Source organism: Vanacampus margaritifer, chromosome 8 (genome assembly GCF_051991255.1).
Source record: "Vanacampus margaritifer isolate UIUO_Vmar chromosome 8, RoL_Vmar_1.0, whole genome shotgun sequence".
Lineage (NCBI taxonomy): Eukaryota > Metazoa > Chordata > Actinopteri > Syngnathiformes > Syngnathidae > Vanacampus > Vanacampus margaritifer.
Window position 1 is genome coordinate 18,435,462 of NC_135439.1, and position 17,538 is coordinate 18,452,999.

Below are 17,538 nucleotides of genomic sequence, written 5' to 3' on the forward strand. Positions count from 1 at the left end.
ATGTGTACCAAATGATCTATCCACAAACTTATCTAATGCATTTCACACATATTGTAAAGGTCAAAGACAACGGCAAAAAATTGCGATATTTCTTGAAATAATTTTAAAAAATGACAAAGCATAGACAAACAATCTTTTTGTAATATTTCTTTAATCAGCTGTCACAAAACGAGAAATCCATTGCAGCCGTCAAGGTGTCTGAGAGTTTAGTAGCAAGTTTGTCTGTAGAAGAAGAAGAAAATAGATCAAGTTAGATGTAAGTAGACGTAATAACAATATGACTGTTGAAGTTAGGACACAAACCCGCTCTTTTTTGTTGCTTCTTCCGTTTCTTGCCCGCAGCCAGAAGTGCCTGGCCTTGTTGTAAAGGATCTACATTAACAATATCCTTCAAATTTGGAGCCTTGGATGCAGGATCAGTTCCGGGCAAGGCGCTTTTTAACTTCTGAGATTTTATCTCCACTGTCATTGGTCCAAACTATTAGATGAGATAAAATAAACTTTATTTAGCAAGGCATAACCCTTTTATAGCAAGGCAAACCAAGTTAAGACACATTCCACACACATCGAATTTACTCAGTCTGTAATAAGCGAAGTGCATATCTCTGGCTGCGCAGTGCATTGTGGGTAGGGGCATTTCCAGGTTACCAAACTTTTTTGGAAAACTAGTGGGAACCAACAGAGGAAGCGATGATTTGATTTCAACCGTCGTAAAGTTGATGTTTCTTGCTTAATCTATTTTAAACATGCATAGCATGCCGTTTACTGACTGGCCTCTGCTGGGACACTACAGTTAAGCTTAGTTAAATGCTTAATATTTGGCTGAATGTGTGCACTTTACCGGGAGTCGGGACCCAGGAGCAACACAGAGACAGGTAGGATCTTTCATCACTGAGTGGGGTCAAGGGGCTAGAAGCAGGTTCTAAATGTCCGTCGGGAAATTGTGAAGAATGAACAGAGGTTTATAAGTATACTCTTCCATCTAATTGGAGCTTTGTAATGGTGTATTTTTGCCTATAAACTCCATTAGGGCAGTTAAAAATGGCACTAAGTGCACCTGTCATTTTGCCATTTAAGGCTTAAAGCCTTTAAACAATCCATGCAAACTTTAAGGTGTACATTTATTTATACAGTTTCAGCACTGTAATCTGTCCCATTCAAATGATAGCTACATAGATCACCATTTTTTTTTAACTTGATTTTCACGCATAAGCAATGCACAATTCGATTATTTCTGCCACTACTTAAAGGGGCAATGTGGAACTTGTCACTTTTTTTTCTTTCTTTTTTTTTTTTTTTTTACTTGCGGTGCGGCCACTCCTGGCCAAAAGTGTAACTGCAGCCTCTGTGTCAAGAACATGCAAAGCACCACTCCACCTAGGGCTGAGCGATAAATCGATTTTTTTTTAATTAATACGAGTGTTTTGTTGTGAAAGAGTAATTTTTTTTAAAAAATTTTTTTATAACATCGATGTTTTTTTTCCCCCCTTTCATTGCGGCTTTTGCCCCCACGGGCTTCCGTAGCGTTAGCTAATCCCGTTGTGTCCTCACACACTCCATACGATATCACGGTAAAATAGCCGATTTACGGCAGGCCAAGACTTTCATACTCTGGGGACTGGCCAATCAAATAACGCTAAAAGGAAATTTGCCAGTCATGGCAAAACAGCCACCTCAATTTACATAAAAGTACTTAGTAGTAAAATCAGCAGGCAGTTGGAGGAGATGAAAAGCTCAGACCTCGATTCCTACATTAAAGCCAAAATGTGATGTTTATTTGTGTCATGTTGAGGGACACAAGTAGCACTGTTTAGCTTTTAAAACAAAGTTGACAAAAAGAGTTTTACTTTTCTACTTTATCAACACATAGAATTACATTTTCAGAAGTATTTGATTCAAGGTAGAAGTTTTGCACATTGATTCCAAGAGAAGAAATATGGTTACTTTTGTTAACTGATAAAATAAAAGCAAAACTTTTTAAGTTCTTGGTTTATGTAAAAATAAATAAATAAATATAATAATAATAATATTCAATTGGGAAAAAATTATAAAATCTGAGATTTTTTTTTCAGGCAAAATCGCCCAAGCCCTAACTCCATCCCTGCCCATCCAAGGAACTATTGAGTGTTTGCCCTGAACACTCCACACAGAAGGGAAGATACAAGCTGTTAAAAAGTCAGCGCTTTGTATTCATCTGGGCATTAGTGGAGCATCATGCATGATGTAGAAAAATCTTTAACATCAACATTATAAACTCTACAATACACCTTTAAGAATCACACTTTTTTTCCCCACACCTCTGGATCCTGATCATCGTCCATTGATTCAGCTTCAATTTTAAATTCTGGCTCCTGTACTGACTCTCCTTCCATTTCTTGATGAGAGGGATGTTGAGTAAGGTTGCCATTAGTCATTCCCATTGTTTCAATGCAGAATCCCATTTGAACATCAGAGCAAGATGAATCTGAAACATGATATAGCACGTTTAAATCATGATTGCACTAAAACATCTTTTCAGTCCATTTGTATAAAAAAAAAACATTTGTGAAAGTGCTCCTGCTAATTGAATATGAAAGTACAATATTGTGCAGTATTCTTAATATAGCAATTTGCCTAAATTGCCAGAGCAAACTGTCCACTGATATTAGAGTGAAAAGAGCATTACCTGCAAGAACTTCCAGATTTCCTTTTTCAAGTTCATCCCAGTCAAAAGCTTTACCCATCTCTGTCACAATTTCAGCGCTGACATGTATAGGAAGCGTGTGTGTCTCAGGGGGATGCGTGAAATAGCTGATCCTTCCCCTAAAGAACACTTGAATTAACACGTATGTATCTTAACATTACTTAAGCCTCTAAAATCAAACACTTGACCCACCCTGTCCAGTCCATCAATACGCTTTTTGCGGCTTTGTCCGTGTCAGGCAGGCCGCCTTTTCTTAGTTTCCCCTTACGCCGCGCAAGCAACGCCAAGAACTCCAGGGCTGTGTGAAAGTTGGGCACTCCGTAGTGCTGGAGGATCTGCACATCCATGAAAACGTATGTCTGGGCGTGTGTCGCAGCTTTTTGTCAATGTACAAAGGGTAGGAAAGCAAACAGCATACTTGTGCCTTGTTGCAACGTCGGAGGATGGCTTCAACAGGAGGAACTGGATCAACCAACTGTTCAATTTTCACACAGTTACGTAGAATCATGGCAGCATCAGTTGTTGACGTTGCCATGACAATGCCAGGACAATCAAGAAGCTTGATGTGTTTGTCCAAGTGGACTTCTTGAAGGCACCTAAATATGAAGGAAACTCATAATTTACAAAAACATGGCCCGCCGGTAACTACTTTTTTAAGCACTTATATTGTTGTACTACATTTTGTTGTACAACATTAAGAATTGTTTGTTTACTAATGTACCACATATTCTACATTATAAAGAATGTGTATATATAATGTATATCGTATGTAACAACAGAGTACTGCATATGTTGTTAAATTAAAATATATTGCATTGGAAAAAGTTTAGGTAAATAACTTTTTCAAAATAATACATTTTAGAGCTGTAATGTAAACAATATTTTTGTTCAAAGTAATCAGCATCAGAATCTGACATGAGGACACGATTAAATAGGCTCATGCCGACTGCACACGGTTTCCATTGTCTTCACGTTTGCCATCTCAAGAAAGATTTTATGAATGGATGAAATGAAAGGAAGTAAGGGAACAAAAGTGAGATTGTACAGAGGGGACTATGTACATTATAGTGGGCCCTGCATAAACGCAATACGGCACCCGCAGATCTTTTTTTCAGTATTTCCTTTTTGTTGTTGTTGGTTTTTAGGGCACCATCCCCCATTTTTGGGGGGAAAACACTTATTGGCAGTATATCCCCGCTTATTCAATGATTCTTTGGGTTTAAAAATATACATTTATAAAAGGCAGATTTCTGTTATTTGCATGCAAACGCTGTCATTATCCCCTGTGAATAGTGGGAATCCACTGGACTAGCCAAAATTTGAATAAACTTTCTAATGCTAATAGTGAGAAGGTCGGTCAAAGCCTTAAACAGCTACTTTCAGTCTTGAATTACTATCTATGTAATAATAATAATAAATAATTCCTAAAAATAAAAGTAAGTCTTGATGTATGAATTATTATAAAAGTGTTTTTACTGAATTACTCACTTGGTGACACCAGGAGTAGCTCCAATATTACATGCTCTTGATCGTTTTAAACTGTTGATCAAACTGCTCTTTCCTACATTAGGAAAACCTGGAGAAAAAAAAACAGAAGCAGAGAAGTTAAACAACAATGACACGATCATTGTGGAATAAAAGCCTCCCTCCTTTTTAGAAATGTTAATATTGCTTATTCTTTTGCAGGCAGCACAGAGACCTAGTGGGCAGCATGTCGGCCTCATAGCTAGAGGTTAAGGGCCCTCCTATGTGAAGTTTGCATCTTTTTGTCATGTTTTTTTTTCCCCTCTGGTACTACGACTTCATCCCACATTCCAAAAACATGTGGATGTTAATTATTGACTCAAAATTGTCCGACGTGTACGCTGCTCAAGTCTCGCCCAAAGCTGTCTGGGATAGTCTGCAGTGACTTAAAAAGGGCTGCAACACACCCAGCGACATGACGGAACCAGTTTTCGCAAGTAGCTAACCACTGGCAGTTATGCTGCAATTCAAAATTTTAATATGTGACCTAACAGCCAGTCAAACATGCACATGAGCTTTCACAACAAAAATATACATTTGCGGGTCGGACTCAGCTGGCTGCGGCCAAGCAGTCTAAGTGCAGTGATGCGTCACGGTAATAGTTCTATTCATTTCAGTAGTACCTGTGGACGAAAAAGCAAAGCGTGGAGAGTCTCTGTCTCAGAACTGCACGGGCGCCGTCAATGAATGGAGTGATTATTTGAAACTGCCACTAAAACATCCACACATTATTTTGTTCTTTCTCACTAGATTCCTATCTTTGTATTAATACAAGTAGTGCTGTCAAAGTTAAAGCAATAACTCATTAATTAATCACAAAAAAATATCGCATTAATCATATATTAACGCAGAATAATCACATTATTAATTTTGACTGCAAATGATCCTTTAGCTGACAGCGGATTGCGCAAGTTGTGTTTGAGCAATAAAAACCTAAAAACTAAAACTAAAAACTACCTGCATTTAAGTAAAACTAGGGGTGTCAAAATGAGTGCGTTAATTTTGAGTTAATTTAAAGTTCCTTTAATGCCACAATTTTTTTTAAACGTGTGATTAATGAATGCCCCTTACTTGGAAAGCCTGTACTGGGGGAATTCCAGTCGCAACGCAGCAAACACGTCCACGTCGAAATTTAGTAGTAATAAATTTAATAATAATGCATATATTTGTGGAGACTGGGGTCAAGTTGTATTTTACAATTTTAAAAATATGCACAATTTCACAAGTTACTTCGTGTTAAAGATTAGATAGCTCTTAAAATGAAAGGCCGTCACTGTCTTACAAATGCAATTATGCCATCTAGTGGCAGAAATATGACCAACACAAATCAATATCACACTCATTTCTTAAAGTACAGTACACCTTTTTAATTTTAACTCAATTTAATGAATGATTATGAAATTACTGTATCAATGACTAAAAGATGTGGCCATATTTTTGTTAATTTAACATTTTTTCCCCACTTATGTTAACAAGAGTTTGAAAACTCTGAAAACAAATTATTGTACATTTAGAACAGACCTAAAATTTGTGATTAATCATGAGTTAACTATTAAAGTCATGTGATTAATTACGATTAAAAATGTTAATTGCCCGACACCCCTAAGTAAAACATTTAATAAGTGTTTGTGTATATCATTTGAAATATTTGTTCATGTCAAATTAGGGGTGCTCTATTATGGAAAAAAATATTAATCACGATTATTTTGGTAATAATTGAAATCACTATTAGAACAATCTTTTTTTGGGTGCAAAACAAGAAAATGTTTAAGTGTAAAAAATATTAAGAAAAATGAAATGAAACACTATATGCAAGTTCCTTTTGGATGAAACAAAATGTATTAGTTACTTTAAATTTTAAAAAGGTGCAAATGTATAAATTAAAACTCAAAATTAGTATTAATAATCTTTTTTGGACGATTATGCTTATTTTATAATTGTGGAGTATAATAATTAAAATTGTAATTTTATTTCGATTGATTGCACACCCTTATGTCAAACTATCAAGGTCATTTTATTTTTTTACATTTTAGATTATGCAACTAATTAACTGATTAGAAAAAGAGGAGGATGAGCGTGTGCAGTGTATAAAAAAAATGTTGAAGACATCCTCATAACATTAAATGTCAAAATAATTAACACATAACAGGTGCTCTTTAAGTTTAGCAGGCCAAAATGTTAATAAAAGCCTTTTTAATTAAGCGATTAATCGTGATTAATCAAAATTCTAAAATGTGATTAATCTGATCTAAAAAATGTACCGTTTGGCAGCTCTAATTGTAAGACATCTACATTAGGCCAACTTGCTTAGTGTGCAGCGGACTTGGATGAGGACAAGTGGTTACGAAAATGGATAAATAAATGGACGTTCCTTTTTGTATGCCAATATTTTTATGACTGTGGTGATTTTCTTATGAAAATAATTCATAAAAATGAAGCTAACGGTGAGAGAGTATAATTCACAAGTGGAATACCGTGCTAATATCGCCACGCAACATAGGAACCTATCGTGCTGCTATCATTGATGCTTACCTACAACACCTACAGTGATGGCCGTCTTTATGTCAAGGTTGCGACAGTAGTTACCGAGTAGCTTCATCAAGCAATCTGCACCAATACAAGCACTGCTGCTGAGGAGCTGTGTGGGGGCTTGAGTCACTGATACATTACTCCGTTTCTGTCAATGACAACAGGCAAAAGTACTGTCAATGCAATACATACAAAAGGTGTACATACACAGTGGCAAGAAACCCATGTGGACCTGTGTCATGTTTTTCTGAAAGAATTTGTCATAAAACACGATCAGATTAAATTCTGATTCATCAACATACGCACAGTGGTGTGAAGAATCCAACAGTGATTTTGAGTATAAGCTTGTATATTTGTATATATAAATAAATATGGAATAAATAATTATGGAATAAATAAATATGGAATTCAAACTCAGCTTTCATTGTACTGATGTCTGTATACATTATAGTTGTGTTCATAAATTTACATACTCTTGGGATATGTAAACTTATGAGCACAACTGTATTTTGGCTAGCTGTGAATACGATGAAAAAATATTGTTAAAAAAAACTGTGTGGCGAAATGTGTGTCAAGTACCAAGTTTTTGGACTGCTGTTGAGTAGATGCCTTGAATGCCACTGTTGGAAACTCGTTCCGCAGATATTTAATCCACTTCTCCACAATTTCCTTTGATACTAAATCTAGAATTGGAATAATGCGCCAGACAAGTTGGAAACCAAAGTTAAATTCAAGCAGGTTTTTTTTCATTAAACATGTTAAACATCTGACAATCGCATTTAGAAGAAAATTCTCGAAATGTGTTGAGTTGAACATTGAACCTACCAATTTTATTTAGCACCAACACAATCTTTTTGTTTGTTCCACTTTGAATGACTGCCTGCTCAACCTGAGGGCATCTACACCCTAGTGGGTCACGTGCGTCCAAAACTTCTAAGATCACATCTGCAGCATCCACTACCTTCAAGCCAGGAATGTAAATATATGTATTAAAAACTGAAATAATCCAGCAATTGAAACAGTAAAATTCAAGTTCAGCATTCAGCCTGACAGCGCAAGATGGAAAATTACCTTTTTAAACTCTCTATAATATGCTTTTCTTGAATTCTCATTTTCGAAGTTCACATGTTTTTCCAAACTCTGCATTTCTGTTTCCTGTGAACACACAGAGGGAAATACAGATAACTACAATATTTGAAGTCCTCACCAGTGATGCCAAAATGAGGTCGGTGTCCCCGAAACGGCACTGTATATATATATACCCTTTGGTCAAACTCTCTCTGTCTCTGTAGGATGTCATTTTGAAAGCTCTGCAAATTCCTCCTCTTCATCAGCTGTTGTTCTCTAGAGATCTTCTGTTTTTCCTGGAGTTCTTGAAGCTTTAGGTTAAAATAAAAGAAAGGCGCAACAGCCAATGTTTTTTTTTTTAACCGATTTCACTTCAGCCTCATATCTGAGTTAAAGTGTAAGATTTACCCTTTGCTTTCTGGTTTCTTCTGGTTTTCTGCCATGTTGCACAGATGACTGCTGCTTAGAACTTGTGGCCCCTGAAGCATCAGCATTCTTGCCATCTTTCTGTGTACAGGTTACATATGTACCAAATATGTGGTTAGATTTTTCCTGAACTCATCCAAAAAGTTACTCATAAATATCGTCAGCCACGGCGCTGATTTTTTTTTCTCACAACGCTGAAATTGGCAGCGTCGTTAAATACGCAGCATATGAGAATTTACAATAAATTCTGTGTTTTAGCAGTTTTTAACAGTAGTTTGTTCGCGTGATCGGACAACATAGCGCCAATTGTACAATATTGGTGGCGCAAAATTAAACACATTTAAACTTAATCTTCGATTTTGTTTTTGACCGGGTGAGCCCACTCGCACTGCGTAGATGATAGATCTGACGCGTCAACGCCGTAGTGTGAAAAGTACAGTAAATGTCAATAAAGCACGTACCTGACGTTTCCCCAAAAAACCGAGGCGTTTAGCTCGTTTTTGTTCTGAAAAATACAAATCAAATATGTAACCATATGCACTTGAAATCGTTTAGGCTCGATTTTAGAGACAAAAGTCCAAACAAAAATGTTACGCACTTGATTTAGACATAGCTCCAGCTACATCGAGTTCACGTGCGTTTCAGTCAGATGTGGGCATGCGCAACAGACTTGCGTAACTTCCGGAATTTCAAAATAAATGGAGATATAAAATGAAAAAATAAGAAGTGTTCAAGATCCAGCAGACATGCCACTACGATGCAGCACTGGTGGGTTTTGGACTTTGTCACCAATAAATGGTAAATTGTACTTTTATTTAGCACTTTTCCACCTTACAAGGCCCTTAAAGTGCTTTACATTCAACTACTCCAACTACTCACCTACTGATGACGCAGCATCAGGAGCAACTGGAGATTCAGTATCTTGCTCAAGGATACTTCGAAATGATCACTTCAGCATGGGACCAAACCCACAACTTCTGGGTTGGGAGATGAGCCACTAGACTTTACAATGAGCTGTACTCCTAGTAGACCAGTGATGTGGCGTGATGTGATGACGATGCTTAATTCAGCCATCTATTTGCACTGCTATGTTTCCGTTTTTATCTAATAATGTTGTCGAAGTTAAAGCATTAACTCGTTGATTAATCAAAAAAAATAATCAGATTAATCGGTACTGATGCCAACTACCAATAGCACTAGTACTTTTGATTTTAAAAAATGACAGATCATTTTAAAGACAAACCTAAATATATCCCCAAATAACTTGTTTTTTTTAATTGTATGAAATTGATGGCAACTTTCTATTCTTCTTATTTCTAATATCCAGTTTCTGATCGTAAAACGGCTACAAGTGAGTGGCCAATATGGTCAAGAGTCAAGAGTACTGATACTTTGAATTAATGCCTGGTAGCGGTACTTTAACATCCCGAATCACAACAGTATCTTCACTTAACCCCTGGGCGTTATTTGACCATTTTTTGGCTTTTTGTTGGTTCTGACCAAGCCATTTCAAAATAAAATAACGCCCAGGGGTTTTAAGTATGTTTCAAGTCTAAGACTGCTTGAATACGTACATGTTGATCTCTTGTCGCATGTTTATCTTTTATGTAAATCACACATGTTTTCAGTCTAGAGTAAAAATTAAGACATTTGCCTGAATGATACAATACTTTTGGATGGGAGTGTATGCTTTTTTGTTAGACTGTAGTGTGGTGGTATAATAAACACAGCAGTACACTTTGCCAGCTTGACCGCTAATATTGTTTTGTTTACGCAACCCGCAAACATTAAAAGGTTATTTATTTATTAGTCTCGTCAAGCAGGATTATAAATCGTGGATGGGGGGGGGGGGGGTGTCATTTTAGTGACACAGCATTTGTTTAAGTACAACATCCTGTGATTTACTTTACATGATAAAATAAAGATAGTCATCAGCTGAATTCCTGCTTCTTCTTTTTTTTTTATTTCTCATTTGCCAGAAATCTAAATATACTATACAACCATTCGTAAGCAAAAATAAACAATAAATATTAGTGTACAAATTGTGATGATTCCCAAATCTCCTATATGCAAGGACTTTAAGCTGGAGCCACAGAGGAGACTTCTGTCTTTGAGGTGGATACTTCCGAGCCATCATCGACTTGTTTGCCAAAGAGCTGCATGATGCACGTGCGAAACTGATAAAAGAGAACAAAAAAACAATTTGTCAGATAAGGCATTGATTTTGCATACAGAATAGGTTGACAATTACCTGTCGATTCATGAAAACATAGATGATTGGGTTGTAGATTGTTGCGCTCTTGGCGAAGTATGCAGGCATTGCTGCAGCGAGGGGATGGAAAGCATATCCTGGATTTGCCGCGGCAAAACAGGCGAAAAAAGTGTAAGGTCCCCAGCAGAAAATATACGCCAAGATCATGACGACTACCATCCTGGATACTTCTCTCTCTGCTTTCTGAGTGGACTCCGATTCCTTCTGCTGCAAGGCAACCTGCAACAAACAAGTGGAGACTGTTTGACTCAGGTCGGGAACGATGATTCATTATGCATTTGATTCATAAAAAAAAAAACTTACAGTTCGGATAGCCCACCACACTGCAAAGTAGCACAGTAAAATGATAGCCAGTGGGATTAAGCAACAGGTAATCATAAGAACAATCATGTAGGATTGAACACCAGGGTCTTCACTTCCGCTAAATACATCAGGTCCGCAGGATGTCTTTAATCCATGAGGCCAGTACCTGAAATTACAAAATTATTGGTTTCTGTGTCCAATGATAAAATAATGCAGCACACTGATGGGAATGTCACACCTGCTCCATCCAAAGATTGGGGGAGCACACCATATGGCTGACCAGATCCAGGAGAAAAAAATTCCGCCTAGAGCCCACTTGGCATCAAATTTAACATTTCCAAATGGTTTGCATACAACTACCCATCTCTCCCAGGAGATGATAGTCAGGGACCACAGAGCAGCGATACCTATGAACAAAACAGTATTCTCAATGACAGAAAAGAGAACAAGGAGCTTTACATTTCACTTCCAAATTCTTTTGGGGGCTACTCACCGCAAACTGAAACAGTGTAGCCCTCAAATATGCACATTGGGTGTCCTAAAATAAAATAGCCAAAAAACTGGTTACAAACACTGATGGTGCTGGCAAAAACGGTTTCTCCCAGATCAGCAATGGCAAGATTGACCAAAATCCAGTTGAGAGGGTGGCGGAGTTTCTTGAATTTTGCTGTCGCCACCAAGACGAGACCGTTGGTGAATACCGATGCAACAACCACAAAAAACATCCAGCATGTTGCAACATTATAAACCCATCGAGGGGCAATGTGGTAATTCGGACCTTCAAAAGGACCTGAGGAAGGAAAAAGATAATAAATGTTATTTTAATACATTGTTTATGCAAATATGTTCGAAAGAGGCTGTTTGTTTTGGGAGATTGTGAAAGATACTGTATTTTATGATTTTATAATTATTAACTAACTGTAAGCAGAAAGAAAATTCAGCTCTTATATATCTATACCAAATAATCAAAAATTGTTCCATTGTCAATTCCTTACTCCCATACACATTTAAATACACATAGTTCAAACTGCACTGGGGGGGGGGGGGGGGTGCCCTGAAATGTAATCAAAGAGTTTCTAGAACACTGTCTTCTCCTCTAATTAGTTATCAGTTTATTCATGAGACCCAAAGAAGTGTGTAAACATTTTAGGCTCAAGAATGACTGCCATCTCCTTTCCTCACGTTGCTAATTCCACAAATTGTCACCTTCTTAAAATTATTACCAAAGTCATTTTTTCTGCAATAACTTTTTTTTTGCCAAATCCTCTCCTCGTGATGCAAATGGATACATTTTTTGTGCTTCCTGGAAAATGTGAAAAAATGACATAGGCGATTATTTTAAGAAGGTATCGAAATACAATGGTGCCATACACAATTATTGAGAAATAATACAAGCATAAAACTGTACCTCTGGTATTATTGCTGTTTGTATAAGAAAATGCAGATTCCCTTGTAGTCTCATGGTATCGCCTGGCAGCAAAGGAAGGTTTATCCCAGGCCTCGGCCATTATGAAAGCACAAGGTGCTCCTGCGCAACTGCCTTTTTTCACCACTTGCACTTGTCTTTAGCTTTTATACTTCTGCTTCAGAGAACTCTGATAGGATTAAGTCAAAATCAAATTATAGTCAATGGGTGGTGCTTTACCGCAATCCACAACCCAGTGAGCTTCAAATGTAATTAAAACCAAAAGTAATTGGGTTAAGACACCAAATGCCACAATAATCTTGTTGGAAACCAGATTTCCGTCCGCTCACTGAAGATGCAGATTAATTGATGAGCTCAATACGTATAACACAAATTTGGGGCGGCACTTGTAAATCCGTACGGACTTGGGCTTTGGAATCCAAGGTTTAAGTCTCACTACGGACAAAAATACATTCAAACTAGACAGATACTGAGGGATGCGTCACAATGCCTGCATTGCTTTCTTTGTGATCATCCGTTCATTATTTTTCAAGATGCACTGTGGGATACACTGAAGGCACTGTATAGGAGAAAACCAATACACATTACTTTTTCACAGCACTACAAAGTAGCATATTCACTATTTAGGTCACCACGGTATATTAAAGTGACAGTTGTTCACTTGTGATGGAAGGTAGACACCCACTAAATAATCTCCCTGGAAAGAGAGTTCACCTCGGAGCCGGATGGTTCAACAGCCTTTTGATCCTAAACGCTAACGTCATCGTCCTCATGGACAGGTCAGAGTAAAGGTGATTAACACACATCATGATTTATTTTGTGTAACCCAAAGTGTGAACGCGGTTATACATCCCATATGTGAATGCATCCAGTTGTAGAACTTTGGTTCCTCCTCCAGATCCCAACTTAATCATACAATACATTCCATCATGTATTGCCATACCAACATACACATACTAATATACAAAGCAATGATAACAAAATATATTTATCCCACCGAACCTTAATAAAATAGATTACTTTGACATTCAGCAACCTAAAAATAATTCCAACCAGTTTTTAGTCCCAAGTTCTACATTTTGGGAAGGGTTGTCCTTTTTTTAATTAAAAAAACACAACTTCATTCTATACACTATAATGGCTTTTGCTCATTTTGTTTTATTCAACCCTGTTTTTAGACCAACTGACTCTCACCATCAGAAATATTTATTCAAATTCTGCCAGCTGTTTAAATCACAACCTCTCACTCTCAGTATGTGTGCACTCTAAAAACAATTGGGTCAAAAGTAACCCACTTATGGATCAAAAATAGACTGATCCACTTTATGGATAAATTTGACCCAACCTTCTGGGTTGTATTAGACAAAATGACCTTTTTTTTTTTTAACCTAAGTAAAGGATCTGACCAACATTTATGAGCTATTTTACACTAAAAAAAACAACAACAAAATTTTCTTTGATTCAAAGTTGGGTCAAATTGACCCAAGTCGAGGATTGGTCCATTCTTGACCCATAGTTGGGTTATTTTTGTATATTTTAATAAAGTAAATATTTGCAACTCTTGCAGTTCCCCGTTGGCGGCGTGTGAAAACGGGCGTGTACCAGCTGGACCGTAAACAATGCAGGACTTCAAATGAGATAGTTATAATCTCTGTTGGTGTCGTTTCTTGATTATTTTACTTTGAAAATAGACCTAGTAACTTTACTGAGCATCTGCTCTATTTGGGGTAGTATTACACAGCAAATTCTGCAGTCTAATTGAGTTAAAAATCTAGTGTTAATAATTTTTGAGTTACTGGGTGTTGATTTGGGTGTTATTTGAACACTCACAGTGAAGAAAAAGGTGGTGTTATTTCAGCGAGTCAAGCTAATTGACTCCAGGCTGTTACCTTATGCATCTGGGGCTCTTTTCTCCTGCAAGGCAGCTACGTTTTTTTCCCTGGATTTTAAGGACAACTCTAGGTCTGGATTACTCGGTTTTATAAATTAAGGATGAAATTATACAGTTCTTGAACTATTTTGTTAATGAGTTAATGTAGAAAAAGCGTGTGACACATAAAACAAAAAGTTTCCGGATTTTAGTGTAATTTATGTTTATTATTTTTCTGTAAAACTAAAAACAAAGTGGATATTTTGCCGTACCAGCAATTCGTATTTAGCATGAATCGTGCAGGAACTAGGCCTACAAGAAAGAAAACTTGTCAAGAAGCAACACTAAAATAGTGAGAAATTACCACAAAAAAGAATGAAAATAACACTTCGTGGTTGAAAGTGACAAACAAAACTGTGGGAAATTAACGCCAAAAAAAATGCACTTTTAGTGTTAAGAAATACCACCGATAATGTGAAAAAATAACACTGATAGCTGAAAGTAGATACCACTTTAAATTGTAAAAAGTTAACTTTTATGTGTCAAATAATAACACTATGGGTGTTGTAATTTCACTCAACCAATGAGTTAAAAAATTTCACTTTTGGAAGTGTAAATTTAACTCGGAACTGGTGAGAAATATATAAACTCAGGAAGAATGGTAAATTTAACACTATAGGAGTTACATTTACACTTCCGATTTTACTGTGTAGCCATGTCATGATTCCTTTTGTTACTTTAAACCTTGCGTTAAAAAAAAAAAAGATTAGGGACTTTGTGAATAGTATTTTGCAACTTGTTTGCCAATTTGTACTTTTGCGAATGAATATTTTTTGAAATTCCGTTGCTTCTGTGCACTTGGGCCCTAAACTAGAGACTGAAGGGAGTTATGCCCCAAGACAAAAAATAAAAAAATACATGTTGAAATCTTGATCACTTGATGTCTTAATATTTTAATATCAAGCCCAATGTTTCCAGTCATGAGCAAAAATAAGGGAATTCACTGGTCCAACACTTTTGGAGGCGAGTTTATGTAGTATGTGAAGAAATAAGTGAAATTTATACCAGTTTTTCCTCATATAAAATCAGGCCATCAATTGGACACAAATCAGGGCGCCAGGCAGTGCAGAACAAACCCCACTTATTTGGCTGTTCAGCACCTGGTTAAAGAGCAGAAAAATGTGTCAAAAGTACTGAAACATTGAACGTATTTTTGGCATGTATATAATATAAAGCACTTTGTGAGACCACTATGTGAGATAAAAAAAAAAACCAGAACCTCTCCAACTGTGAGATAGATGACCTAACCACAATGTTGCCAGCCTGCTTATTTCTGTGAATCATAGTTTTAGCAAACAGGTCAGACTGAAGCGTCACACGCAAGGTTATTTTAGTTAACTGCAACTAACGAAAAAACTAAAACTAAAATTCAAAAAACAACCAAAATGCTTTTTAAACAACGAAAACTAACTGAAACTACATTTTATGTTTACAAAACTAACTAAAACTAACTATAATTATAGTAAAAACGTCCTTCGTTTTAGTCTACATTAACCGGAATAAGGACGTTTGAAAGTGTGCCACACAAAAGCGACGTCATCTAGCAGCAGCCAATAGAAAAGCACCTTCAGATGACGTTGCTCCCATGGTGTTTTTTTAAATATTGCGCACAAGTAATAGACTTTTTTTTTTTTTACTAAAACTAATACTGAAACTAACTAAAACTAAGCATTTGTTAAATAACTAAAACTAATAAAAACTAACAGAACCACCTTGAAAATTAATTAAAACTAAGTAAATTTAAGAACCAAAACTCAAAACAAAATCGAAATTAACTAAAATGAAACATTCCAAAACTATAATAACCCTGGTCACAAGCAAAAACAAATATGAAATGAACTGGTTTAACCTGGTTGCCTTTATAAAAAAAAATCTAGTTGACCTAGTGAAAAGCACTTCTTATGCCCAAACTGACTAAAGCAGATTATACGGACAATTCAGGTCTCTCCACAGGACAGATTAACATAGGTTAATTAGGTGTGACAATTTAATCTCTCCGGAATGACAGGTTAAATCAGAGGTTAACCAGAACTGTTGGCATGCTTCATTAATCCGTTAATTATGTGTTTTTCTGATGTTGACTTCTTGGACTGGTAGATGGCTTGCATATTTGATGGTGTTTATTGACTGGTGAGGACTTCATGTGCAACAAGAAGATGGATGCATTCCAGGGGGTTGGAAGATTTTAGTCTTTTTTGTTGTTGAGCAAATTTAGATCTAAATTTGCCTAACTAACAGCACATTGTTTTCTTGTAAATTATTATTTGCTGAACTCTATCCCAGCGGGAGTTGACAGTTGAACTCTGACGTTTCGAGGGCAAGTCTGGAATTCCACTAGTTCTGAACTATTCCCATTCAGTAAAAGTTCACTACTAGCAGAACTCAGATTTGCTCCCGATTACCAGCAAGAATTGAGACTCTTCAGGACCAGAAATTACCAAATTGATTTTCCAATAATATCTTGTCTTTAGGGGTTGACACTGTGTGTTTGTTTGTTTTTTACACTGATGTTAACTGAACTGTACCCACCTTTTCCAGCGGTCACATGTTCATTTGACATCAGGTAAAACTAAGTTACCCGCTAGAAAGACTTAGATGTAAAGTGCAAAATGTCAGTTTTTAGATGTGATTGAAGACGCTGTATTGTTTTTGTTTTGAAGGGGCTGGACCCGTAAGTAAACAAGTGTATCTTGTTATTTTTATGGTAATTTATGAATTAACATGGTGATCAGGATTTTTCATGATTTAAAGTTCAACATAATTCTGAAAGTCATTAATGGCTTAATCATAGTCTCAATTAGATTTCTTGGTGATGTCTGTTCTGTACTTCTAATATTCTAGGATTTATTGTACATGCTGTAGATGGAAATTGAGATGATAAATTTGGCGCCATCAAGAGGAACATGTCTGCTAATGCTGCATATTTCTGCTCATACAGCAAATGGTAAATGCACTTATAATGTGACTTAAAACAAAAAGAGGAGCAAACTTTGTGTGTCAACAACAATTTTATTTGGTTGCAGTGGGTCCTATTGGGATTTTATCTCAAACATATATACACATCAGAATATCCTGAATTTTCTGTAGGAATAATAAAGTATGCACCCCTGAATTAACTGTATGCATTTACTTTTTATTCAAATCTCTATCTACTTTGATGCGCTCACTAGCCATAAATAATCAGCAGTTAGTTCCATATTGTCATTTATACTGCAGCAATTTTGCATAATTGTATGTTTTCTTGTGAAAATTGTGTGCAGGTATATTATTTGTGTTCTATTCACCAACCTCTCTTTCTTTATCAACAAAATCACCTCTCTTTATCTTAAGAAACATAAGAATGGCCAAAATCCTAACCTACAGTGTCTTTAAAATCA

The 17,538-nt window shown here is 36.4% G+C and overlaps 2 protein-coding genes across 2 annotated transcripts; both read right to left on the minus strand.

Annotated features, from left to right (window-relative positions):
- Positions 1-131: 131 nt before the first annotated feature.
- gnl3l (G protein nucleolar 3 like) lies at positions 132-8,908 on the minus strand. Its single transcript, XM_077574459.1, has 15 exons — positions 8,829-8,908; positions 8,692-8,735; positions 8,213-8,311; positions 7,999-8,115; positions 7,808-7,891; positions 7,562-7,697; positions 7,316-7,419; positions 6,740-6,884; positions 4,172-4,259; positions 3,102-3,279; positions 2,876-3,018; positions 2,666-2,802; positions 2,298-2,464; positions 304-478; positions 132-222 (listed from the first exon to the last, which is right to left on the minus strand). Exons 1-15 carry the CDS (start codon positions 8,839-8,841, stop codon positions 155-157), a joined length of 1,698 nt encoding a protein of 565 aa, XP_077430585.1. The 5' UTR covers positions 8,842-8,908; the 3' UTR covers positions 132-154.
- Positions 8,909-10,170: 1,262 nt separating this feature from the next.
- Positions 10,171-12,379, minus strand: LOC144056020 (red-sensitive opsin). Its single transcript, XM_077572364.1, has 6 exons — positions 12,214-12,379; positions 11,299-11,595; positions 11,044-11,212; positions 10,806-10,971; positions 10,482-10,721; positions 10,171-10,407 (listed from the first exon to the last, which is right to left on the minus strand). The coding sequence occupies exons 1-6, from the start codon at positions 12,311-12,313 to the stop codon at positions 10,309-10,311; spliced, it is 1,071 nt and encodes a 356-aa protein (XP_077428490.1). The 5' UTR covers positions 12,314-12,379; the 3' UTR covers positions 10,171-10,308.
- Between the last annotated feature and the right edge of the window lie 5,159 nt (positions 12,380-17,538).